The following is a 25,539-nucleotide window of genomic DNA, read 5'->3' on the forward strand; positions in this document are numbered from 1 at the left end:
TTATTAGAGTTATTGCAACTATCCACAGGAGAGTTGTTAGCACCAATTGCTGCTGAAGCTATGGAAGAAGGGGCAGTGGGAGAAGATGTAGGAACAACCACTGTTGATTCTGATGATTCTCTTCAACAATCTTCAGTTCAGTTGCTTGAAACTATTGATGAACCTCTGACTCATGATATCACTGGTAAATAAATTTAATTGTATTTTATAGTAGTTTTCTCTTTAATTAGCATACATTATTATTTTAATATGTTGTACTCTTAGGCTTTTTATTAGTTTAGTAGGAACAGCTCATGTTTTAAAAATACTTTTAGTGAAGAATATACCCCAAAATATGGACACTTAAGAGATCTTTTATTTCCCTTTTGAAGTGGCATTAATAGTAAAGAAATTTTAATATATAGTTATTTCACTTGATAAGTTTTAGATTAGTAAGTTTCAGATTAATTAAACCATTTTTCTTTTTTTGAAAAAACCCTTGCTTTCTGTCTTAGAATTCATACTAATTATCAGTTCCAAGGCAGAAGAGCATTAAGGGCTAGCTAATTGGGTGTAAGTGACTTGTTCAAGGTCTTTTATCTAAGAAGTACAAACCATATTTTTAAGCTAAATTTCAGTTAATTCATTCTAAGTTTAAAAAACAAATTCAATCATAGGTGCTCCTCCTCTTTCATCTTTGGAAAAAGATAAAGAAATTGATCTCGAGTTATTACAAGACCTGATGGAAGTTGACATTGATCCTTTAGATATTGATTTGGAAAAAGATCCGCTTGCAGCTAAAGTCTTCAAGGTATGAGATACTTAAATATTCAAATTAATTTGTATTGTTTTATTTCTAACCTGTTAGTATTTGGTTTTAATGTCTTTTTTATATGGGAAAACTGAATATTTGAATACACAACATATAGGCCATTGCTGATATCATTTTCAGCATTAAATATTACAGAATTCAGTGAGAAATTGACTAGTAATGATATAGCTATCAAAATGAATTTAATAAGAGGTATTTCTAAATTCTTTTCAACAAAAATAAAATGTACTATTGAGGAAATAAAATTGATAATTCTTTTCATACTGTTTAGGTGGTTTTATGAGAAAAGTATTCATAATTGCTATATTCAGAATTAGCTGTATACAAATAAAAAAATTAGGAAATGAATATTATGTAATTAGGTATTATTTTGGTTAAGTACAGATTAGATTATTCCACATTTGAGAAGTCTTAGAACTAAAATAGTTTATGAGGCAGTGATTTAAAATATTTAGTACAAAAGTTAGGTAGAATTTTGAATTTAAACACATACTAGATACTGTTTACAATAAGTTTGCATATATATAATAAGATGCACTTTGTGTTTGAGAAATGTAAATCACAGAAATTTGTATACCATTTTGAAATTTTTGAATAGATAGATGTTTCTTACTACATGGAGTTAATTATAAATTATGACCCAGTAGATAGAGGATTTCAACACAACATGAGGGGGAGAATAATATACATTCTCTTCTGTCTTCTCATTTTATAAAGCCTATAAGCAGCACATGGTATGATTATTGGGGTGCTGATTATGGAACCTATAATTATAATCCTTACATTGGAGGTCTTGGAATCCCTGTAGCTAAACCACCAGCAACTACAGAAAAAAATGGCTCACAGACTGTTAGTGTGTCTGTTTCTCAGGGTAAGTATATTTTTTAAATTTTATTTTGATAATGAAATGTGAAATTGATTGAATAGAAACTATTGGATTACTCACATGTTTTCTAAGACTTTTTCTCTCATGTGATAGAAGAATCTGTGATGTTATCAGTATAGAGAACTGCTTCCACTAATGTACTTCAAAAGTCCTTTCTAAGTTAGAAGATAAATCCAAAAGTCACATAGTAAATATCAGAAGTTACATTTGAGTGTTGGAATCCCAACTGTCTCACTACAAAGACAATCCTATCACTTTCTAACTAAATAGTAGTGATACTACTTATTTTTAATCTTAAACTAGTAATATTTTGAATTTGTTTCCTTTAAATGTCCTCTGATGCCCTTATACATAAAAAAAAAATGTGTAACATAAATGCTTTACATAATTTTGAGTCTTTGATTCTTTCCTTCCACTGCCTGGGGTCTTTTGAATAAACTAGTTTTAATTCATTTTGTTCATTTATTATTTTGTTCCCTTTTTTGAAGCATATATTGTATTAAGTAAAGTTTTGTAAAACATTTGGGGTATTTTCGTTAAATTAAAAATAGTTAAATATAATAATTTGCCTTTTGACAAATTTAATAAAACTAAAGTTGGCAAAATCAAGTGAAGATTAGGAAATTTGATTGAAATGGGAACTAATGAAAGAAAAAAGGAAGCTACTCTTCTGGCACAGAGATCCTGCTTATTAGTAGTTAATGACATTGTGATAAAACAAAATAAAACAGGCAAAGTAAAACAAATGAGCATTTGTATTTAGTGAATGGACATTTTATAAAGTGATTAAATTTGGTCGAGTGAGAATTCAAATTAATTTTATGGATGTCAATATTCCTAATATGTAGACTTAATTGAAAATTTCAGAAATTTAGTAAATTAAATTGACATTAAAAGTCATCTGAGAATATTCTGAGATGTATGATGATTTTCTTTTAGTAAATATTAGGAACTGTGTCCATTCTTTTACTTGTCAGGATCTAAAAACTGGGCCTTAGCTGGCCCAAATGCAAGTAATTGCCTGGTTAATAAGTTGGCTGAGGTTTTCTCCCTTCCCTCTTCTATTGTCCCCCTCCCAGAGTTGACAATTTCAATGGGTTTATACATATATTACTCAAAACCTATTTCCATATTATTCATTTTTGTAATAGAATAATCTTTTTAAACCAAAACCCCAAATCATATACCCATATAAACAAGTGATAAATACTGTTTTCTTCTGGATTTTGGAAGTATTTTGGATAGACGTGTGGCAAAATCTGTCTATACTTTCTAGTGATTTGATTTCACCTCTATTCTTTGAAACCCCATGAGCAGTTATTGTCTCTAGGTCATTTGACAATTAATCAAATATAGTCTTTGATTTTTTTTTTACTGTTTTCGGTTATTTAGATTTTTCCATTGACCTTTTAGTTTTCTCATGGATAAGCTTTGTAGTTTCAACTAAATTGAAAGCTTATTAAGTACATATTTCATGACTATTATTTCTCTTTTCTTTTTAACTAGTAACACATAATTCCTTATACCTTATACGTGATCCATACTTTTTTTAAATTTGGAAAATTTAATTAATTAGTTTGGAACATTTTTCCATGGTTTCAAGATTATGTTCTTTCCCTCCCTCTAAGTCCCTCCTGTAGCTGATGTGTAATTCCACTGTCATTTGATGCATACTTTAAAAAAAGTTTCCGTTAAATTATTTTTTAATTGAAAAAATTTTGTTTTAATGTATGTCAAATCCAGAGTATTCCCATATGACCTACCTACAATGTTCACTCCCATTTAACAAACAGTTAAGATGGAATATAAGAATTATTGACTGTTTAGCTTTTAAAGACTTCTTTTCCAGGTGTCTTACACTTTACTCACTGCCCTCTACTCTGAATTCAAGAGACACTGAACTCATGGCTATTTGCCCTTCCAGATTATTTAGTTTTTGTTTCCGGACATTCCCTTTTGACTATTTCCTATAAGCTAAAATTTTCTCTCTCTTCATTTCTTCCTTTTAACTTATCTTCTTTCAGGCCCCATCCTTACTCATAGAAGCTTATATTTACTAGCTGTGTGATCCTTGGCAATTTACCTAGCCTTTGTTTGCCACAGTTTCCTCAACTTTAAATGAGAATATTAATAGCACATGTTACAGTTTTGTTGTGAAGAGAAAATGTTTGTAAAGTATTTAGCATGGTGCCTGGGCCAAGGAAAGTGCTGTATTATTAATGCTCTATACAGCTTACTCCATTAGACATCATCTGCTTAGCCTGCTTTCAACTCCATGGAATGAAATGCCCTCTGCTTTCCTCCAAATTATGCATCCCTTCACTCTCCTTTCATCATATTGTTATCTTCTTCCTTGAGAGTGAGGACTTTTGTTTTTTCTTATTTGTTGCCTCAGTGCTTAGTTAAAGCATTTCATGCTTTTTTTTTTTTTTAATTTTAAACATTATTTTATTTGGTCATTTCCAAACATTATTCACTGTAAACAAAGATCATTTTCTTTTCCTCCCCGCCCCCTCTCCCACCACCTTTCCCTCTCCCATAGCCGACCCACGATTCCACTGGTTATCACATGTGTTCTTGACTCGAAACCATTTCCCTGTTGTTGGTATTTGCATTTAGAGTCTCTCCTCAGTCATATCCCCTCAACCCCTATAGTCAAGCAGTTGCTTTTCATTGGTGTTTTTACTCCCACAGTTTATCCTCTGCTTGTGGACAGTATTTTTTAGATCCCTGCAGATTGTTCAGGGACATTGCATTGCCACTAATGGAGAAGTCCATCACCTTTGATTGTACCACAATGTATCAGTCTCTGTGTACAATGTTTTCCTGGTTCTGCTCCTTTCGCTCTGCATCAATTCCTAGAGGTCATTCCAGTTCGCATGGAATTCCTCTACTTTATTATTCCTTTGAGCACAATAGTATTCCATCACCAACATATACCACAATTTGTTCAGCCATTCCCCAATTGATGGGCATCCCCTCGTTTTCCAATTTTTGGCCACCACAAAGAGTGCAGCTATGAATATTCTTGTACAAGTCTTTTTCCTTATTATCTCTTTGGGGTACAAACCCAGCAGTGCTATAGCTGGATCAAAGGGCAGATAGTCTTTTATCACCCTTTGAGCATAGTTCCAAATTGCCCTCCAAAATGGCTGGATCAATTCACAACTCCCACCAGAAATGAATTAGCGTCCCCACTTTGCCACATCCTTTTTAATAGGTACTTATTAAATGTTTATTGAATTAAATTGACGAAAACCATATTTGGAACCTAAATAACTATGTATGCTATATACAAAGAAATGTAAATAACACAAGATGAAATTGGAGACAGTAGCTGAACCTAATATAGAATAGAAAAATTCATTCTTTGTTAGAGTTATTTCAGGGTACATTATGGAGATAAATTTATTCATCATTCTAAAAAAGAACTTTATAAATAATTTTATGTGAATAGTGTGGAATGTTTCCAGTTTTTTTAGAATTATTAGAACTATTTTAATATTAAATATTAAAATATATAGTGCTATTAGATATTTATTTTAATTAAGATGTTATTTTTAATATCTTATATTAGAAATATTTTGAAAATATTGTGGAAATCTTCTGATTTTATTTAGAAAATGGTACTTTTAACCTAAAAAAAAGGGATAGTGTAACTTCTGTCATCATAGATATTATAATAGTTGGTTCATTCGTGCCATTTATTTCTGTTTTCTTAAATTTCAATTCTTTTCCCTCTTGATTTGTAGCTCTGGATGCCCGTCTAGAAGTTGGACTTGAACAGCAAGCGGAGTTAATGCTGAAAATGATGTCTACTCTGGAAGCTGATTCCATTTTACAAGCATTAACAAACACATCTCCTACTTGTAAGTAGAAATTTTTTCATGCTATTTTAAAAACTTTACCATTCCCAAGATTTTCTGTCTTTTAGACTTTGCAAACAAAATGTCTTGAAATTTATTTCATAATGAAGTTAAATGTATGTTCTCCCTGAGCAATAATGCTTTTCAGGACACAAATTTAGCACTTTGCACTGTCGTTCATTCAGGACATGCTCATTGAATTTGATGGTTTGAATTAGATATTTCCAAATTCAGGTTGTTTTTTATGTTGTTGTGTTGTGTTTTGTTTTGTTTTGTTTTTGCTTATGCTCTATTTTGTGCTCTAGAATTGTATCCAGGGAGGGATTTGAAGAATATTTAGTTTAGCTACATATTTGTTCAGTCTAATGAATGCATGAATTGAGCCCCTCCTTTATAACCTTTCTAAGTCGATGTTATAATTTTTATGTCACCATTTCATATACGTGTGAGTAAATAATTTACAGAAACATATTGATGTCGAATTTAAGTTTATTTTTTTCTTTTGACATCATGAAAGAATTGTTTTAATTTTCAGTTTCCCAGTCTCCCACTGGAACAGATGATTCATTATTAAGGGGGTTCCAGGCCGCCAACCAAACCAACCAACTGATAATACAGTTGTCCTCCATCCCTATGCTAAGTTCTTGCTTCAACAAACTTTTTTCCATGCTTCAAGTTCATCATGTTCAGGTATGACCCTAAGAACATATGAAATAATATGTTCATTGAGGAATAGTAATTTTGTTTATGAGTTATAGTAGAAGATGAAATAGTTTATAGAAAAAGAATTTTAACATGTGATTCATTGTATAAAATTTCATTCAATACATTCGGCTTTGTTTTTATGTAATTACTATACATGTTTCATAAGTGGGTATGTGTGTAGAGGTTTTTTCTAGTATAGTTTTACAATGATTATTCTTTTATGCTTGTGCCACTTTATATCTTTTAAAAATTCATTTTTAACATTTTCTTTTTAGTTGGAGTCCCTTCTACAGTTATGGCTTACATTAAGTCTAAATTCTAATTCCTCTGGAAGTAAAGAACATGGAGCTGACATTTTCTTATATAATGCTAATCGTACACCTGTCATATCTTTGAATCAAGGTAAACGAGCTATCCAGATTAAAGTAGCATTTTACACAAATGCAGGGTATCCCAAAAGTCTTAATAAAATCTTGCAATTTACCTAGAAGTTAATAAAGGTTTCAACCAGAATTATAAATACTACAACTTTCAAATAAAAATTTAAACTTTTAATCAAAAATATTCAAATATTATTGTTTATTGCTAAAATTCAATATAACCACCATGGTTAGTTAATTTTGAAACTTTTAAAAAACTTTAATTAGCTGATGCTAGCCTCAAGGCAAGAGCTTTTGACATTACAGTTTTGATGTGACCATAAAAAAAAATCCAATGGAAATAGATCAGACAACTATAGAAGCTGAGGACGGGTATTTCCTTAGACAGTCTACCATTGTGAGAAAGTATCATTCAGAAATAGTCACACATGTAATGCATGATGACAGAATGCCTCTTATTAAAATGAAAAATTTATTCTGAAATTGAATTAGTATTAAAGAAATGTAAATAGTTAAAATTTATAGTATTTGAAGTACTGAATTAATTAAAACTTAAAAATACACAGACTTCGGGGCATCTTGTATAAGTACTGTTTTGTAATCTATCTTTGTATTCTCATAACACATTTTGAATATGTGTTTTTAAGATGTATTTGTGTATTTTATAATGGTGATTTAGAATTTCATATCATCTCACAGCATATTATAATAGTTAATGAGTTAGATGATTTAGAATTTTAACATGAAGAAGGAAATTTAATGCCCTTAGGTAGTGTGGCTTTAGGATGGTATGAAATATTATAAGATAATTTCAGTTTCATGGGATGGTTTTGCAGGGGAAAATTATAGAGGGAAATGTGGTAGTGGGGGAAGAGGAAGGAGTGGAGAGTGTGAAAAAATAGTAGGTGTAAGCCAAAAAAAAAATAGTGAGGATAAGGGTCATCTTAGCTAGAAAAGAAGTTAAATTGTTCTGCTATTTTCTAAATAATGAATAATGTGAAATGTTTATAAGTTGTAAGGAGAGATGTTTGTTTCAAGAAATGAAAAAAATGTTAGTAATTAGACCTATGAAAAGGTCCTGGTTGGAATTTGTTCACAGAGGATGACATTTCAATGAAATTATTTTATTCTCTAACTTTTGCCTTTTTGGAGTAGCATATGTAGAGTTAACTTACTTTCTTTTTGAAGAATCTAGTAACTTGAAGAGTCATGTGTTCTACTTTCTTATAAATCCTACTTTTGAAGATCTGAAAATTATTATGTGAGACTGTTTTTCTCAAAAGTAGTCTTATTCTTTTCCAACTCTTTTCTCTACAGCATCGATAACTAGCTTTTTAACTGTATTGGCATGGTATCCCAACACATTACTACGGACGTGGTGCCTAGTGCTTCATAGCCTAACGCTCATGACAAACATGCAGCTTAACTGTAAGTTCACTTGAAATTTTATTTCTTTGTATACTTGTAATATTTTGGGTTAAAGAAAATTGAGACTTTTATGAAATATGATACTGAGTTATCAAGATAAAATTTGTGGAAAATTCCATTATATATTTGAGAGTATCAGCCCTTATTAAAATTAAATATTATTTTACATGAGTTCCTATAGCAAAATTCACATTTCTTCATTGTTGTATTTATAGTGATTATTTTTTACTTGGATGTTAGGTAAGTAATGAATATGATTAAAGTAAACAAATAAAATTTGAAAATTTGTGCCATCAAATAATCAAATTTTTCCCTCTAGTTTTATCACATAATCTCTTTGATACAAAATTAATTAAGGTTAATCAAGACAGTAAGGCAAATTTTGTTTAGCCATATTCATTTTTTTTGGTGTTAATTTGAAGGTAATTCTGTATTATGTCAGAATCATGATGCTTACAAAGCATTCTAAAACTCCAGTAGAGAGGATCAGAATATACTAGTAGGTATAGGGAAATATTCATAACATCATCAATTTGTATTGCACCAGTTTTAGCAAACTGGTTAATTACTTCTATGATGTTATTTCTTATCAAAATTTTATCTCTAAAAAGGAAACTTTCTGGCCAGTAATTTCTAATTTCTTTGTTGGTAAGTGCAATGAGCATGGAATCAAGATGTGACTATTTCTGTGTGTTCATTTGTATTTTTTCTTGAGTACTAAATATTCAAAAATGCCATAATGGATTATATTTGCTACCAGGACACGAAACTGACTTTAACAAAGTTCTCATAATAATATATATGAAAGAGAGGCATTGAGATTTTGAATATGATCTGTGATTAAGTGAGTTAAGGAAAATAATAAAGGCTATAGAAGTTCAGTGTTATATATAGCTTTGCATTTTTTAAAAGAAAATAAAAATGAAAAATGACAGTTAATGTTTGATTGATTCTAAGGTATTATAAATATTTAGGAGTATGATTGATTTGTATCTTCTGTATGTTTTTGTTTTTTAGCTGGTCCAAGCAATGCCATTGGAGCTCAGGAAAGTACTGCTCATCTATTGGTCTCTGATCCTAATCTTATTCATGTCTTAGTAAAATTTCTTTCAGGAACTAGTCCTCATGGAACAAATCAACACAGCCCACAGGTAATAATAGAGCTCTATCAATTATCAATTAAGAAGAATTTATTTCAAATCTGGTCTCAGCCACTTATTGCTATATGGCCTTATACAAGTCACGTTAGCTGTCTCTGTTAGTTTCCTTGTCTGCAGAATAGGGCTAATAATACCATATATTTTATAATATTGTTTTCAGGATTATATGAGATTATTATTATGAAGTGTTTTTCAAACCTTAAAATAATATATAAATGCCAACTGTTATGATAAAGGTGACTGTCACTTGGAAAGCAACTTTGGAATGTTCATATTTTCATGGTTGTTTTTGAAGTTCATGTGTTTAAGTCCAGTTCACTTTGTGTCTGACCTAATGAGTACTAAGGAAAATAATCTGAACCTCTGGAAATTGTTTATCTCTTCTGCTTTATTTCTTGCATCATCACTATATTCTTCATATAAAATTGAGTTTGCTATTGTCTTTTTGTTTTTAAAATCTCACAAAGCATTCAGTTTTTATATTATAATACTTTTGCATTTTCATTTTTTTTTCATTTTTATGGATATTGTTATCCTCATTCTCATTTCATTCTGTATCAATTGAGTATATTCTGTTGTTATTAAAGCCTTCATTTTCTTTGTTTCTTATGGCATAGTTATATTCTATTATATTAAGGTGTCTGGCTAAAAGGTCGTGAGAATTTTAATATTGTATTTAGCAAAATTCTTACTTGATTTCCATAATGTTTGTACCAATTTGTAGCTCTCACAGTGATGTATTAGCATAAGTACTATATTTTTCTAACCCCTTAGACTATTTTTCCTTAAAAATATATAATCAAGAAGTGATATTAGCTTTTTTGATTTACTTCTACTTTAAGAGGAAAAATTCAGATTAAGCTGATTTTATGTAGTTAGTGAACTAAATGTGAATTATACTCGCTAATAAAATCATGAAAAAGAAAAAGCTAAAGTAAATTTAGACTATCATGAGCTTAAGAGTTATTTGACCCAACTAATAATAAGAAACATGAATAAGTAGTACTTATTATGTACCTGACAGTTTGCTAGACCCTGAGTAATATTGGAATCTGAGCCATTTATACCACTTCAAATAGTTTAGCCTATTAAGCATATATAAACAATGTTCAGTAAAATAATTTCATGTTACTGTTATTCCTTTAGGGTAATTGTTTCTATGTAAGTAGAGGATTTCTATAAAATCTTAATGTAAATATAATTTGGATAATTTTATTTTCTGTAAGGTTGGACCAACTGCTACACAAGCTATGCAAGAATTTCTTACAAGATTACAAGTGCACCTTTCTTCAACATGTCCTCAGATATTTAGTGAATTTTTGCTAAAACTAGTTCATATACTTTCAACAGAGAGGTAAAGTATGAATTTTTAAAAAATAATTTTGGTAGCTCATGCCAGTTTTCACCAAAATTGATCATACATACATATTGATAACACACATTGTAGCTAACATTTCTAAAACAACTTAACCTATTATGTCATTTTAAATTTGTCCTGGGAGTCATAGGGGATTTGAATTTGAATGAATCTTAGAGGTGATCCAGTCCAAACATTTTTCTTGATGAAATGTTGATCAAGAGAACTAAAATATGATGGCTAATTTTTCAGTGTAATAAATGGTAGAGCTAATATTTAAAATCATCATAGTAAATATAAATCTCATAGTTATTGTCAAGCATCATTCTTTTATATGTTGTTTTCTTCATTATTTTTAGGACAATCTCTTATTACGGTAGAGGCTTAATGAAATTTCCTGGCCAAATTACCTCTTTACTTCATGAATTGTGCCATATATAATGGTTTTGATAACTACTGTTTGTTTTAATTAGTTTAGGTTGTATCATGGTAAGCAATAGTTTAATCTCCCTAGAAGACTGTTATATGGAAAATGGATTGGATAAGTTTCTTCTTGTTTGATCTTAGAAAGCAGAACTTGGAACAGTGATTAAAGATGTTGATAAGCAAATTGTAGCTTGAGGTCCAAGGGGAAAATTACTTTAAATAAGAGAGGTATATAAATGGGAAATCAGCTGATTTGGAATAGTCTCTGCCTTGAATATGTATCATTTTTTATGTAAAAGATATCTACCTTCACCTTGTACTAGATGGCCACTGTGATCTCTTTTTACTTTAAAGCTCTTTTGGTTCTGATGCTTAAAGCCAAATTTTAAGACATGTGAAGCTCAAGTGTAGTTTTATTTTGAGTGAATCTAGATTCTTTCCCCAACTTACACACTGCCTTTTACCAGGCCATCTTTTGCATTTCTTTATCTGAACTAAATATAAAGGAAAATCTTTCTTCTAGGTGGCTAAAATATAGTTTTAAAATAAAAGGAAAGGAGTGAATGGGGAAAAGAGAGCCCCTGTAATCAATTTAAAAGTTCTAGCCTAAAATTTAAGCCAAATGCCAAATAAAAAAGTTGCTTGAAACATTCAGTTTTGATTTCTTGTGCTTATTCATAAATTATTTTAAAGTAGTCTCAGTAATGATTGACCAGTGTATATCCTTAAATTACTTTTCTTTCATTGTAGGGGTGCTTTTCAGACAGGCCAGGGGCCTCTGGATGCTCAAGTAAAGCTCTTAGAATTCACACTGGAGCAAAATTTTGAAGTCGTGTCTGTCAGCATTATTTCTGCTGTTATCGAATCCATTACATTTCTAGTGCATCATTATATTACTTGCTCTGACAAAGTGGTGTCTCGCAGTGGATCAGACAGTTCAGTAGGTGCTCGTGCATGTTTTGGGGGACTCTTTGCAAACATAATTCGTCCAGGTGATGCCAAAGCAGTATGTGGAGAAATGACAAGGGATCAGCTTATGTTTGATTTATTAAAACTGGTCAATATTCTGGTACAGTTACCTCTTTCAAGTAATAGAGAATACAGTGCTCGAGCTCCAGTGGCTACCAGTACCACAGACAGTGTTTCAGATGAAGAAAAAGTCTCAGGAGGCAAGGATGGCAATGGAAGCAGTTCCAGTACCCAAGGTTCTACTGCATATGTGGCTGATTTAGTGTTGGCCAATCAACAAATTATGAGCCAGATTTTATCTGCTTTGGGCCAGTGTAATAGCAGTGCTATGGCAATGATAATTGGTATGTATTTTGTTATTGTTGTTGTTTCTTAGCGATTGTTTTTAGTAAAACTAAAAGCATGTTCCTTGGGTTATAGTAAAAGTTTAGCTTTTAAGAAGACATTGTTACTAGAAAATTTTTTTTAAATAACAGAATTGATCACAAATTTGTATCCATTAAGCTTTATTAAAGTTAATATTATTGGCTCTAGATATTATTATTCTCTTACATTTTAATTTCCTTTGAAAAATAGTCTAGGTATTGCAATTTGATTGATGAGATTTTTTTTCATCTAACTGCTTTGGCAGTCAATTTAAATAACAAATAGCAATAAGTTGCTGAAAGAAATAAGCCTAGTATCAAGCTATCTAAGGTATAAGTAACTACTAAGGCTAGTATTATGGTCTATGAGTCTCTCTACTTTTTCCTTTTGTGAGCTACAAAGTTACTTTATGGGACATAGGTCATTTCTTTGTTAGTATCTTTGTTTTCTATTTACAATGAGAGTATATGCTATTTTTAATTAAATTTTCTTTGGTTATTTGAATATTTTATTAGGATAGGAAATCAGTTCTAGCTTTGTCACAATTTACTTTTTAATATTTGTTAAGAGAAAACCATATTAGCAAAAGCTTCTTTTTTGATCCAGATTTTCTCTGTTATTAGGATAGTCACTCTTTCTTAATATTTAAGCTAAAATTATTTTCCTTAGATTGATTAAAATGCAACTCATATTGTGGTCCTGTTCTCAGATACTATCATACATTGCCGAGTATTTCAAGAGGAAAAATAATGTGTACACATATATTCTTTGATATAACATTTTTCTAAACCCTTACATTCCATCATAGAATCAGTACTGTATATTTGTTATAAGGCAGAAGAGTGGCAAGGGCTAGGCAATGGGGGTTAAGTGACTTGTCCAAGGTCACACAACTAGGAAGTGGCTGAATCCAGATTTGAACCCAGGATCTCTGGGCCTGGCTTTCAATCGACTGAGTCACCCAGCTGCACCTTTATATACCATTTTAAAAATGTCAATTAATTAATTTTTTAATTTGGCCAATTTTTAAAAAAATCATTTTCTATTCTATTCTATTTCTATTTCTATTCCTATTCTCTTCCTCCCTTCTCTACCCCCTCCTCTCAGTTCCACTGGGTATTACATGTGTCCTTGAGCAGAATCCATTTCCATATTGTTGGTATTTGCACTAGGATATTCATTCAGAGTCTACATCCCCAATCATATTCCCCTCAACCCATGTAATCAAGCAGTTGTTTTTTCCTTTGGTGTTTTTACTCCCACAGTTTCCCCCCCGAATGTGGATAATGTTCTTTCTCATAGATCCCTGCAGATTGTTCAGGGACATTGCATTGCCACTAATGGAGAAGTCCATCACCTTTGATTGTACCACAATGTATCAGTCTCTGTGTACAATGTTTTCCTGGTTCTGCTCCTTTCGTCCTGCATCAATTCTTGGAGGTCATTCCAGTTCACGTGGAATTCCTCCACTTTATTATTCCTTTGAGCACAATAGTATTCCATCACCAACAGATACCACAATTTGTTCAGCCATTCCCCAATCAAAGGTCATCCCCTCATTTTCCAATTTTTTGCCACCACAAAGAGCGCAGCTATGAATATTTTTGTACAGGTCTTTTTCCTTATTATCTCTGTGGGGTACAAACCCAGCTATGGCTGGATCAAAGGGCAGACAGCCTTTTAGCGCCCTTTGGGCATAGTTCCAGATTGCCCTCCATCCAGAATGGTTGGATCAATTCACAACTCCACCAGCAATGCATTAATGTCCCGACTTTGCCACATCTCCTCCAGAATTCATTAGTTCCCTCTGCTGTCATGTTAGCCAATCTGCTAGGTGTGAGGTGATACATCACAGTTGTTTTGATTTGCATCTCTCTGATTATAAGTTATATACCATTTTTAATGGCTTTGTTGGTTTTTTTGTTTTGTTTTTTTGTTTTTTGTTTTTGCTTAGATAAAATTTTAATGACAAAAGAAGTACATCCATACACAAAAAAACCTAATAAATATGGACTGATCTCAAGCTGCTCTTAGTTCCAAGGTCAATTCCATGGTCTGTGTCTGTGTATGTAGTCCTCTATATTTTGGAAACCTTTAACAAATACTTGCTGCCTTGAGGATGATATAACTCAATGAAGTATTCCTCCATATTTTTAATAAGATTATTTTCTCCTGCAATTTTTTGTCTTTTAAAGAGGTGATGTTACTTAAAATCTATCTCATCCTTAATTATTCTAATTTTTTTGCATGTGAGCTCATATTACAAGATCTTTTTGCACATTCTTGCAAAAAAAGAAAAGATCAATCAATTTCCTATTTAAGCAGTTTCTGGAATCTTTTTGTTATAGAAATTACCTCTATAAACGAATGGCTGTAACACATCTCTGACTCATATGAGTTCTGTTGAGCTAACTGAGTCTCATAGAGGTTACATGACTTTCTCAGAGCCCCACAAGCTACTGTGTGCCAGAAGGAGAATTTAAGCCCAATCCTAGCATTTTCTCCATTATGCTATTGCTTATATAGTGATTTCTGTTCATGAGAGGGCAAAAGAAGATGATTAAATTCAGTTTCTTTACTTTTTATTCAGTTCTCATTTTCAGCCATCTTAGCCAGATTCATTTAGAGCTCGTGCAGTTGCATGCAGTGTTTCTTTTCTTTATCTACTTAGACTTTTTTCCCCTAATTAAACAGATGATACTGAATTGGTTTCTTTATTTTTAATATTAATTTTTTGTTCTAAGCTAATAGTCCATTTCATTATTATTTTGGAATTTTCCAGGCATAATGTCATCATTTTTAATTGTATTTTCAGTTATAAACCTTTCTTTTCTTTTTTTAAAAAAATCTTTTTTCTTGAAAGTACAGAAGATAGATACATTGATAGATGGATGAATGAATGCCTTTTTATTTCATTTTTTCATAAGAAATAACAAATGAGATGATTGGTGTTTTTTTGCTCTTATAAATCACACCCTAATACCCTTGCCTTATTAAGATTGGTTGGTAGCTATATTAGAATGGTTTGGAGCAGAGAGAGAGAATAAAAGCTCGAAGCCAACTTAGAGGTTGGCACAAGAGTCCCTGAGATAGATAGTAGTTATACTAGAATTATGGGAATGAGAAAGGAAGAAATGGGTCAAGATTTTGAAAGACTATACATAGAGAACAGATAAAAATCACTAAGATTAGACCTGAAATTGCCAAAATACGGAAAAGGCGTGAGTCAAAAGTTGCCTGGAAGGAAAGCAATACCCTTTCTACCCTCAGTCCGCAAACTGAAATATCTTTGGGAGAGAGTTTGGTTTAGGAATAAAAGATGCTAAGTTCACTTTTGGACATGTTGAATTTATACGGGTATTGATAGCTAGAGATGTTCTCTGGGCTACTAGTTATATAGATCTCATGTTTAGAGAGAGAGAGTACCACTCTAGAGAGAAAAGTGTTTATAGGCATCTGCACAAATGTGATAATTATACCCATGAGAACTAGTAACCCAGGAAGAGTGAGTATGGAGAGAATAGGCATGAACTGAAGACACAACCTTGAGGGAAATCTATATTTAGGAGATAAGCAATGGGATGCAATCTAGCAAAGGATACTGAAAGGAATTGTCAGGTAAAATGATGACTTTTAGACAGATTGCTAATTTGCTATGTTGATTCCCATATATGTCAAGAAATTAAAATATTTGGTGAATTTGATGGCTATTGTGTGTATATGTCCCCAGCTCTCTAGGGAATCACCATTCATTACTATATGCTATTTTCTAATAGTGGTACTAGAACTTCCACTACCTTATAGTTCCTCTTTTCTTTTTAACATTTCCTTAAATATTTATTATTCCTCCTTTAAATTTTTACTGTTAAAGAATATCAAATCTCTGGCGAACCATTTTATATTCTAGTCCCTAGCTCCTTTGCATCAAGAGATTTTGAAGTAAACAGAAAGGTCCTGTTCAGCCTCTATCTAATTAGAAATGCTCTGTACAACCTGAGGTGATATTCATCTAACCTCCATATAAAGATTTTCAATGACTAGAAAGTTACGAACTCACAAGAAACCTAACACCGGTATTGGACAGCAATAATTGCCAGGAATTTTTCTGATTTTTATGTTAACAATTTTTATCCAGTAATTCTATAACTTGCCCTCTAGAATCAAGATCAAGTAAAATTTCTCTCCTATATGGTAGCCTTCAAACATTTGCAGTGACATAATTAGAATTTGAGCTAAGGTCTTCTGACTTTTAAGTTCCAGGATCTTTCCACTATACTACATTGTCAAGATATACTCTAGCAAGTCACTTTCTTTCCTAAAATGTGGCACTTAGAAATCACCATAATAGTTAAGAGTATTGTATAACTGTAACCAGTCTTAATCTGGGTAGTATACCTGTACATTTCATAACATTTCCTCTTAACTTTTTTGGTTACTGTTAATTAGTAGATTTGTTTGGAACTTTTTCTCAAAATTATAGATCTTTTTGACTGATAGTTGTCAAACCACATCTCGCCCATCACATACTTGTGCTTAATTAATAGTTTTGTCCCAATGTTTGTTAAAATCCTTTGAATTCAACTATTATTTTACATATTCACTTCTTTTCACTATTGTTCTATTTAAATTAATTACAAATTCAGTCCATTTCTTTATTGAACTCATTGATAAAATTGATAAGCACTACATAATCAAGTATTAATCTCAGCAACACTGCACTGATGACATTTCTTTCTAGTTATAAACAATAATAATCATAATGATGAATAATTTTAATAGCATTTATGTAGCAATCTAAAATTTCCAAAGCACATTACAAATATTCTCATGTTATCTTTACATTAGTTCTGGGAGGTAGATGATATTATCCTCATTTTGCTGTTGAGGAAACTGATACAGACAAATTAAGTGATTTGTGCAAGGCAGCCAGTAAGTGCCTGAGTTGTATTTGAACTCGGCCGTTCCTGACTCCTTTCATTACACCACCTAATTTTGAGAAAAAGTTAACTGTGTTGTTGATAAGCTTCATGGTATCCATTTTTGGCCATGTTTGTGACCTTCTGTAGGTAATCTACATTCTCTACCACATTTCTACTTGTTTTTAGTTATCCATGCAGTTTCAGTTCTTCCTATTTTAATACATAGGCTTTATGTTTTAATGTAATATTTAACAAATATTTTTAATGCTGTCCAGATTTCATAGGAATGGTTAGTACCTTATTGAAATCATACTCTCATTAGTTTTTTCCAACCAGTAGAAAAAAATCTATCCTCCTTAATTAGCTGCACCTGAAACCTTTTAACTTCCTTTTTAACCAGAAGTGTAGAAGTATTTAGAAGGCAGAAATTAGTGTCTCAGGCAGATGTCATTGCATGTTTTTACCTCCATGCAATAAGTTTACACTGTTTTTTTGGAGTAACTTTTAGCCTCTTTTAAATTGATATGGGAAAATGTTATTTGTCAGAATTACTTGGAAAATGGTCTTTATGTTTTAATGTAATATTTGTTTACTTTGCTTAAGATGGATATCTATTTGATGTAAGCTGTGGGGTTTTTTTCAATACTAGGTGCAAGTGGCTTACACCTCACCAAACACGAAAACTTTCATGGTGGATTAGATGCAATATCAGTTGGTGATGGATTATTCACCATACTTACTACCCTGAGCAAAAAAGCTACCACAGTACAAGTCATGTTGCAGCCAATTCTAACATATATGGCCTGTGGCTATATGGGAAGACAAGTAAGTCATTCTTATGAAGATTGCACTGGTTGCTTGTTTTCTGTTAAATATCACCTTGCTACAATAATAGGGAAGTACTTTAGATTATTATAGGGAGGTTCTGTCTTGAAAGTATGCATGATTGAGTTTAAAATTTTTAAGTTACTAAATCCTCTTTAATTGATATCAGAATGTATTATAAATCTAAATGAAAAATATTAATCTGTTCATAATCTGATGAGGGTAAGATGTCTAATTTTTTTGATACATTTTTAGTTCTAAAAGAAAAAATGTAAATATTTCTCAAGTAAACAGATTGGAATTGTCATTTATTACAGTATTCTGTTTTATATATTTTACTTTTTATTGAGTTGTTTGTATTCTTTTGCCTTTGTGGGTTTAAGCCAAGTTTTTAAGTTTATTTTTAGAAACAAATAACTTTTTTCATTTGGAGTTTTATTTGAACTTCAGAGTATAAAAGCTCATGGTGATTATTTTTCCAGAAACTATGTATAGTAGAAATAACACTTTTAAATGGAATTACCAGAACACAATTATTTAAACAAATACAAATGTCTAATGAATAATTATATAGTTGTTATTAATAATTATAATTGCTTAATGAGTATACTTATATAAAACTATTGACTCAGAACGGAATGGGATAGAGGTTTATCGTATAAATTAATCAACCTACACATAGTTTTTGCATTCCTTTTTTTTTTAATGTGCCACAAGTATTATTGAAAAACATTAAACTATACAGTGCAATAATGTTTTGTTTTGTTTTTTTAAAGAAAATGAGTGTTAAGGCTGTAACAGCTATAATGACTGATGAATGAATTTATAGGTATATAATTGTCCTCATAAAGCTTTTTGATGTTAGGTAATTTATGATTTATTTCAGGGCTCTCTCGCTACTTGCCAGTTATCTGAACCCCTCTTGTGGTTCATTTTGAGAGTGTTGGATACCAGTGAAGCATTAAAAGCATTTCATGATATGGGTAAGAGAAACATATCTTCCGTTATTAACAACTGTATTTAAGTGATTATTAGAAAATTTCCTCATTAGTTTTGTTTTTATTTGTCAGATGTAAGTGATCATTGAGTGTTAATTTTTTATGTCAAAGAAGTCCTCTTTGTATTATTTTAATTCATTAACTCTCTTTCTGAATTCAGGAGGTGTTCAACTTATTTGCAACAACATGGTCACCAGTACCAGAGCTATTGTAAATACTGCAAGAAGCATGGTGTCAACAATTATGAAATTTTTGGACTCTGGGCCTAGTAAGGCAGCTGACAGTAGTCTGAAAGCAAGAGTACTAGCTTCTGAACCAGACAATGCAGAAGGAATCCATAACTTTGCACCTTTGGGTAGGACAGCCTTTTCTTTTCACTGCTTTACATATTTTTGCGTGCGTGTGCGTGTGTGTGTGTGTGTGTGTGTGTGTGTGTGTGTGTGTCTGTGTGTGTATGCATATGCATGCATGCTGAATTGGTTGTTGGGGTTCAGTAACCCCAACAAATATATTCGTGGGTGAACACTCAGAAGGGAGGTTGAAGACTGAGGGAGAATGACTAATGAGGGAAGAAGAGGTTAAAAAATAAAGTAAGTCTCAGAGACAAGAGAATTATAGCAAAAGTGTAGGCCTTACAGTGAGTAGGCTCTAGTTGGAATTAAGCTCTGATGGGAGAGAACTCTGGTGGTAAAGAGCTTCCTCCTTATTTTTATTGGGGTTACAAAAAGGAAAAGGGGGGAAAGACAAAGGTGATCTGACAATTTAGGTAATCATCACAAGATACACACAGCCAATCCTAAAACTATAGATGTAGCTAATGTCCAAAATCAGGAATACATATGGCCCAAGGTTATATGAGTTTGTCTGTTAGCTATGTTAATCTATTGTTATTGATAAAACAAGATACTGAGATATCTGTTCTGTCTTTCAGAGTATAGCTTCAGGGCTGGGTCTCAATTTGACAAGGTTAAGTACTGAACCAAGAGCATAGAATTTAGATTGATAAAATGAGCAAGTAGCTTATAAGCATGGTTTTTTAGTACCCCTAAAATATAATCAAGGTTTATATATACCTGGACTGCTACATTGGTTTTGTTTATTTTTATTAATAAACTCTTAAGTGACATTAATGTTCCTTTTTCTTTTGAGTCAATGATCCAATCTTATTGAAAGTGATAAATGAAACAGGATGTGGTTCAGCAAGTGAACCACACTTTTAATATGAGGAACATTCTGATTTGTTATCTCTAGTATATTTGAAAGTGTTGTTGACTGGAAAAAACATAGAACTATTAAATACTCAGAAAAAAACACTCTTTATTTAAGGAAAGGGGTACAGTGCAAAATTAGGCCTCTATGCAGAGCTGCTTACCACACATCCAGGACTGAACTCTCTGGTTGCTCTGGTCAATGACCCCTGGAAACACCAACCACTTTATATTGTATAATTCCAAGAAGTCCTTAAAGTTGAGAAGCTCAAATACCTTTTTAGGGAAACATGTGGTCTAAGGATGAGACAGGGGTCCCCAAACTGCGGCCCGAGGACCACATGTAGCCCCTGAGGCCATATATCTGGTCCCCACTGCACTTCCGAATGGGGTACCTCTTTCATTGGTGGTCAGTGAGAGGAGCACTGTATGTGGCAGTGCTGCAAAGCAAGGCATCACTTACTTACAGTACTACTTCCAGTGACATAATCCTTGCATGATGCCTTAGAACAGGGAGCTGCGCAAAAAGATTATGGGGCTGCAGTGGAAGACCTCATATGGGGCTGCAGGGGAAGACCTCAGCATGGTGAGCAGTGGTCTGGGGAAGGGGATTCCCCACTGAGTATACTGCTGCCTGGTATGAGTTAGGTTTTGGTTTTTATAGTCTGGCCCTCCAACGGTCTGAGGGACAGTGAACTTGCCCCCTGTGTAAAAAGTTTAGGGGACCCCTGGATGAGAGGGATAGTTGATTTACTTTACAATGGTTATGAAGTCCCAGGCCAGGAAAAGTGTGAGGGGCTGATGGCTTTACTATGGACACAAAAGGGAAAGACCCAGCCAAGTGCCAGGCCACCTTGGTAAAGGATTTTGGTCTAAGGGGAGAAACCATTGGGACAAAGGAGATACTTAACACCTGATTACCATCCCCCCTTAAACTACTTTAAGGTCTCTTGTTAGTCTGAGACTAGTGAAGTTGGACTTTCCCCTCAGGGAGAAACTTTCAGGTGACAAGGTCAAAACTGGGGCTTTCATCTTTAAGCTAAGTAAATTAGGGGTCATTAAATCTTTCTAGGCTTCAAGTTTGAGGACTTCTAGATTCCATGCTGACAGTATATTAGTCCAAGATTAAGGAGATTTGCACTATGGTGCTGTATTTCATGGCAACACTAATGGTAATATTAATTACCTTAGGGGAATCACTTAATGCTTTAGTACTACTTCTTTATCTATAAAATAAAGAGTTTTCATTTGATTACATAACCTCTAGGCATTTTTTTCCCATTCTGTATTATATAATTTGACACTTTAGCTATAGAAAGGTAGTGTCAAGTGGATGAACAGCCAACTTATGTATTTAATAATCTATTTTTAATCTTTTTGGCACAAAACATTAGCCCTTATTATATATACAAAATTCTGTTTTTAACACTAGTCTTTTTGCATCATAAACCCGTGTGGTTGACTTTGTTACTCTTTGGATCATGTGCTAGAACTGGATTTAGGAAGATCTGAGTTGAAGTTTGACATCAAACACTTATTAGCTGTGAGACACTAGGCACAAATGCACCTGAGCACAAGGGCACAGACCCTGTCTACTTCAGTATCTTCATATAAAGTTTAAGACTGGTGGTAGGACTCTACTTCTTGGATCATTTTGAGGATCAGTTAATAAACATAAATAACTCATTTCCCTTTTGCCTGGTATTGTGTATCCTGGATATACAAAGAAAGATAAAAGACTTCCTTTTTTTTTTAGCTCAGTCTAATGGGAGAGACAATTTGTGGACAACTGTAGAAACAAGGGTAAATTGTAAAAAATTCTCACAAGGAAGACATTAGAATTAAGGGGATTAGGAAAACTAACTGCAGGTGTGTGAAGACAGGATTGACTCTCCCCTTGCCTATTTTTTAATTTAATCACTCAAAAAAGGGCCTAAACTTCCTGTCAGGAGGTCCTTTCCCAGATCTTTGAGCTGTTGAAGGATCTTGCACTGAGACTGAAACGTGGAACTGTAGCTTGGGTGAGTGAAAACCTGACTCTTTTTTTAGCTTCTGGAAAGATTAGTTTCTGCAGAGGCCTCCCGTTCTTGGAAGACGCCACTTTGGGTGGAAACCTTGTTTTGTTCACCATCCTCATTCCTCAGGCTGAGGGTTAACTAGTCCTGCCTGGGTTGAACCAAGGCCTGGAGCAAATATTTAGTGGGTTAGGTTAGATATCTTACTGTACCAACTAACACATTTTTCTTTCACTCTTTCCCTCTTTTTAGTAAATAAAGCTGCTAAAAAGTCATTTTGACTTGAGCTGTATTCATTTTTAAAATCCAAGACCACATTCTCTTAGATTTAATCCAACCATGAATTTAATCCCTATATTCCATAGAGTTTTTTCTAGGACTTATATAGGCTTGTGGAAACAACCATTTTAGATGGAGCATCTTGTTTGAGGAGCAGAAAAAAGTCAGTATCATCAGATCAGATAGTATATGGGGGAGGAGGAGTGCCAGGATGTGATGTGCAAGGTATAAGACTGGAAATGGTGGGACTAGAGCCTCACGGCAAAGAACAAATAAAGTTAGAAATATTATATCAGTGTCATTATTAAATGATGGTTTTTTTTTTACCTAGTATTCAATAATGGGTCACTTCAAGTATAATGACGTGATGAAATGTTTTTTATAATTCATGTATTTTAATGGTTTATAATAGAATTGCGATTTATTTCACTTTGTATATGAAATATTCTTTTTTTAGGGACTATCACTTCCAGTAGTCCTACTGCCCAGCCTGCAGAAGTATTACTTCAGGCTACCCCACCTCATAGAAGAGCTCGCTCTGCTGCATGGTCTTATATATTTTTGCCAGAGGAGGCTTGGTGTGACCTAACCATTCACCTTCCAGCCGCTGTTCTTATAAAAGAGATACATATCCAACCTCACCTTGCATCTCTTGCAAGTAAGTATATTGTGGAGGGAAAAGGGTGGTCAGCAGAGGGACATAGCATCTTTTTTTTTTTTTAACCCTTACCTTCCATCTTGGAGTCAATACTGTGTGCTCCAAGGCAAAAGAGTGGTAAGGACTAGGCAGTGGAGGTCAAGTAGGGTCACACACCTGGGAAGTGCCTGAGGCCAGATTTGAACCTAGAACCTCCTGTCTCTAGGCCTGACTCCCAAACCACTGAGCTACCCAGCTGCCTCCAGAACATATGCATCTTCATTTAAAAATTTTTTTGTAATAACCCATATAATTTAAAATAGCAATAAATTGTGGCTAACTGATAAGGTTGCACTTAATTATATGAAGAATAAGCTTTTGCTCTCATTACTGGAATGAAAAAGAGAAAATCAAATTAATACCTTTTGATTCATTTTTTAAAATATGTCCATATAATGAAATATATATAAGTAATGTTCTTTTGTGCAGAAAAAAGTGCTGTTCACTTCATAAATATTAAGTATCTATTGGGTTTAGATCACTTTTAAGTAAAACTACCTTAGATATTTAGTAATTGTATTACTCTGTAAGATTCATTAACTTCTCTCAGCCTCAGTTTCCTCGTCTTTAAAATGAGGATAATAATAGAACTTGCCTCACAAGGTTATTGTGAGGATCTACTGAGATAATATTTAATATGTTTTGCTTATCTTAAAGTACTATATAAATGATAGCTATTATCTTACATGTTATGTCTGTAAGATCTATATATTTATCATCATAAATATATAATTTATATATAATTTTTATATATATAATAAGCAACATTTAAATATTGTTTCTTTTTATTGTTTTTAAACTATTTCAGTGAAATAAAGCTGTTTACTTCACTCAGAAAAGAACATTACTTTTTATTGGAGACTTAGAAATAAGAATTTTTTTTAAACTCATATCCTCCATCTTAGAAGCAGTATGTATTGATTCTAAGGCAGAAAGAGTGCTATGGGTTAGGCAATGGGAGTTGACTTGCCACAATTAGGAAATGACTGAGGTCAGATTTGACCTCAGGACCTGCTGTCTCTGGGCTTGGCTCTCAATTCACTGAGCCACATAGTTAGAATATTTCATTATATTTCATTAGAAAACTGAGACATCTCAAACTATAATGGATATCACTGGCAAAATATGAATTGAAATAACAAATTTGCATTCACACAATGTCAAGTGTAGGAATCGTTATGTAAAAACAAGGTTCTGTTGTGATGTAGAATAGAAATTTTTCAATAACTTTCGCCTATAATTTCCTTTAATTTTAGCTTGCCCTTCTTCAGTATCTGTTGAAGTGAGTGCAGATGGGGTTAATATGTTACCTCTGTCCTCTCCGGTGGTTACCAGTGGTCTCACCTACATAAAAATCCAGCTTGTAAAGCCAGAAGTAGCCTCTGCTGTTTGTCTTAGACTGCATCGCCCACGTGATGCCAGTACCTTGGGTCTTTCTCAAATTAAATTATTAGGCCTCACTGCATTTGGAAATACTTCATCAGCAACAGTCAACAATCCTTTTCTTCCATCTGAAGATCAGGTGTCAAAAACAAGGTATTTTTCACCTTCCAAAGTAAGACTTTTGATCTAATTTTTCAAGTACTTACAAAATAATAGAGAATTGCATTTACATGGATTTTAATGTAACCTCTCTTCTTAATTTTTCCATATTTTAAGAAAAATGTGTGTATTAATGAAAAAATGACATAAATTTTTAATATTTGTCATTATAGCAGTTTTGTTTTTTATATTTCAGTATTGGTTGGTTACGGTTATTACATCACTGCCTTACTCACATTAGTGATCTGGAAGGAATGATGGCAAGTGCAGCTGCACCAACTGCTAATCTTCTCCAGACATGTGCAGCCTTACTAATGTCACCATACTGTGGTATGCATTCACCTAACATTGAAGCTGTCCTCGTTAAAATAGGCCTACAGTCCACTAAAATTGGATTAAAGCTAATAGATATCCTCCTAAGAAATTGTGCAGCATCAGGCAGTGACCCTACAGGTAAGTCTTTATTTTACTTTATCCATTTTTTCTTGCAGTTGAGAGTAATAGTTCTAGTACAGCATTTATCTTCTTTCTACTTCTCAAAGTCTTTCTGTGTAATCAATATTCTTAATTCTTTTATTTTTACAATTTCTTCCTTAGAGAGTTCGAAGTATCATGAGTTAAAAAAAAAATTCCATTATTTCAGAGTGAAATTTATATAAATTTTTTTGTCCTAAATTTCCTTTTTTTTTGGGTCAATTTTGA

The 25,539-nt window shown here is 32.7% G+C and overlaps 1 protein-coding gene across 19 annotated transcripts in view; it reads left to right on the plus strand.

The window, feature by feature from the left end:
* BIRC6 (baculoviral IAP repeat containing 6) overlaps nt 1–25,539 on the plus strand; it is a 286,722-nt gene that overhangs the window by 126,701 nt on the left and 134,482 nt on the right. For all 19 annotated transcript variants that reach the window (XR_008915486.1, XR_458692.3, XM_007476045.3 and 16 more), the window contains 16 exons: nt 29–184; nt 657–790; nt 1,529–1,682; nt 5,450–5,566; nt 6,099–6,253; nt 6,544–6,670; nt 7,966–8,076; nt 9,094–9,227; nt 10,463–10,590; nt 11,770–12,332; nt 17,923–18,098; nt 18,985–19,081; nt 19,257–19,451; nt 23,056–23,256; nt 24,552–24,831; nt 25,034–25,290. Coding sequence is in view for 17 of the 19 variants with exons in the window: in XM_007476045.3 (XP_007476107.1) it covers nt 29–184; nt 657–790; nt 1,529–1,682; nt 5,450–5,566; nt 6,099–6,253; nt 6,544–6,670; nt 7,966–8,076; nt 9,094–9,227; nt 10,463–10,590; nt 11,770–12,332; nt 17,923–18,098; nt 18,985–19,081; nt 19,257–19,451; nt 23,056–23,256; nt 24,552–24,831; nt 25,034–25,290 (2,985 nt within the window). In the remaining 2 variants the exon portion in view is untranslated. The remainder of the gene's footprint in view (nt 1–28; nt 185–656; nt 791–1,528; nt 1,683–5,449; nt 5,567–6,098; nt 6,254–6,543; nt 6,671–7,965; nt 8,077–9,093; nt 9,228–10,462; nt 10,591–11,769; nt 12,333–17,922; nt 18,099–18,984; nt 19,082–19,256; nt 19,452–23,055; nt 23,257–24,551; nt 24,832–25,033; nt 25,291–25,539) is intronic.

This window comes from Monodelphis domestica, chromosome 1, assembly GCF_027887165.1.
Source record: "Monodelphis domestica isolate mMonDom1 chromosome 1, mMonDom1.pri, whole genome shotgun sequence".
Taxonomy (NCBI): Eukaryota; Metazoa; Chordata; class Mammalia; order Didelphimorphia; family Didelphidae; genus Monodelphis; species Monodelphis domestica.